General features: G+C 42.2%; 1 protein-coding gene across 1 annotated transcript in view; it reads left to right on the plus strand.

Moving 5' to 3' along the window:
• BLVRA (biliverdin reductase A) overlaps nucleotides 1-2,190 on the plus strand; it is a 31,131-nt gene that overhangs the window by 16,582 nt on the left and 12,359 nt on the right. The window contains exon 2 of the mRNA XM_009321571.1: nucleotides 1,413-1,540. Within this exon, the coding sequence (XP_009319846.1) occupies nucleotides 1,422-1,540 (119 nt within the window). The 5' untranslated portion in view covers nucleotides 1,413-1,421. The remainder of the gene's footprint in view (nucleotides 1-1,412; nucleotides 1,541-2,190) is intronic.

Consider the following 2,190-nt stretch of genomic DNA (forward strand, 5'->3'; position numbering starts at 1 on the left):
ATCACTCATTTCTTCTTTTCTATTAAACATGCTGCTGTGTGTTTTACCCTTTGGCATGTATCAAGTAAGCAGAGTTCAGCACCGACAGGAATATACACATAGGCAGGAGCTTACAGAAAAACAAAATCCAGACATGACATGTGGTTGGAGAGGGGCTTTCTTTTATTTTTTTTTCCTTTGTGCCAGTTAATGTAATTTCTTAGCAGCTGTCAACCTCTAGCACTGTCAGAACAGTCATGTACGGCTGTGCTGCTGCACTGTGATTCTGTCAGACAAGAGGCACAAGGAGGAGTGAAGTGGGATTGTCCATTTATCCATTTAAGTCTCGGAATGATTTGAAGGGCTGCAGCCGGGTAGTGGAAGCAATTGAAAGTGTTCACTTGGGTGAAGGGATCGGCAGCAGTAGGAAGGAGAACACCGAAACAGAAGAAACAGAGTTTGAAGGGATGCTGTCGTAGGATGGAAGGAACAAAAAATGCAGTGGGGCTGACTTGGCTTGGTTTTAGGCTGTTTTTCTTGTAAATCTTAAAATTACAAAGTGTTGCTAGTCCTCAGAGTGGTGGAACAGTGCAGGTTTGAAAGGTTACACCGGTTGCCCAGTGCTTCTGCAAATCAATGGCAAATCATAAAACCAACAGAAGAATTTATTACCAGTGGCCCAGCAGCCCGGCCAGCGAGCGCAATACCTGGCTCATCCTCCGTATGATGCAGTTGTGGCAGGAATGTGCTTTTGGGAGATGTAAATCTTGAGGACACGCCTGCTTGTCATTAAAGAGATGGCAGAGCTTTCTTGGTGCGTGGAAATGTCAAGCAAGCATCTTGACCAAATTATCAGATGGTTGGTTGCATCTTGACATTGTAGGACGTGCCAGTGGTTACACAGGGGAAGAAAAGATGCTCTTTGCTTCCTGTCCCAAAGTATTCCGGCTATGCTGCTGTGCCCTGTGAATGTCCGTGTGGCAGTCCAGAGCAGGCTGTGCTGCAGACACTTGGGAAGTCAGCAGGGTTTATATAAAGCTCTGCTGGGTTTGCAGAACCTTTTGGCTCCTTTCCAGCATGGAAGCGGCGATATAAATAGAAGAATGTCTCACTTTTGAAGTCTGCCTTCTATTCACGGAAAGGAAGAACTTTGTGCCGGAGCTGTGATATAATAGCTGTTAAATACAAGTCTCAACACCAGTCCTATGACAGGCTGTACCGCTTGACCACATTTCAATGGGATGCGAGTGAGCTCAGTAGCCTATAGCATCACATCTCTGTTAGCTGGTTGCTGACATCTGAATAAGGTTTGGCTGTATGAAGGCAGGGTTCAAGAGTAATCCATCCTCCCACCTCCCCTCCCAGCTGCTCCTCTCCCCTCTAAAAGAAAAAAACGTTGAGCTTTTTTTTTTTTTTTTTCCCCCTTTGGTCAGATTAACAAGATGTTTGGGACCGTGGTGGTTGGAGTCGGGATTGCTGGCTTAGCACGGATCCGAGACTTGATGAATCCGATGCCTTCCAGCCCTTCTGAGCACCTGAAACTCTTTGGATTTGTATCCAGGTTAGAAATTTCATCTTAACATGTTTAATATGGATTATTGTAATGTTTCTTTCTTCAGGTGCACATGCCTTTCCATTATTTGAGGGGGGCAGGGGATGAATATCCAAAGTTTTATATTTCTCTTATAATTAAGGCTGTCTGAAAAGGGAGTTTATGCAAACATGCCTGTCATTCTGAGTGGCAGCTAGGAAATGAGCACAGAAAGCTTTGTAAGAGGGAGCAAATAGGTTACCTAGTGAGATACCTTGCAGAAGTGACTAAAATAAAATCTGAGAGATGTTCTTGCTGCAGGATCTGTGTGGTAAAAAGAAATGCAATTCTGTCTGACTGAAATTTCCTGTAGGTTTAGAATGGTACAGACAATAATTACACTAATGAGCTAATGTCTGCATGAAACTTATAGAAATGTTTAAAAAACATAGATGTTTTACAAAGTTTTTAAAAACTTATTCTACAAAAACACATGTTGTAAAGCTCCTAACACTGCAACTTCATCCTAAAATTCTATTTATTTTTATTTTTTTTTAAACCAAATACCAAACCTGTAGATGTCTTTAAAGAAAATCTGATAATTTAGTACATACAGTAAGGTTGCCTCTTAGAGAACAACTTCATGGTTTTTCTCACTAGCTTGGAGCCATGGAAATCTA

Source organism: Pygoscelis adeliae, unplaced genomic scaffold, assembly GCF_000699105.1.
Source record: "Pygoscelis adeliae isolate BGI_AS28 unplaced genomic scaffold, ASM69910v1 Scaffold40, whole genome shotgun sequence".
Lineage (NCBI taxonomy): Eukaryota > Metazoa > Chordata > Aves > Sphenisciformes > Spheniscidae > Pygoscelis > Pygoscelis adeliae.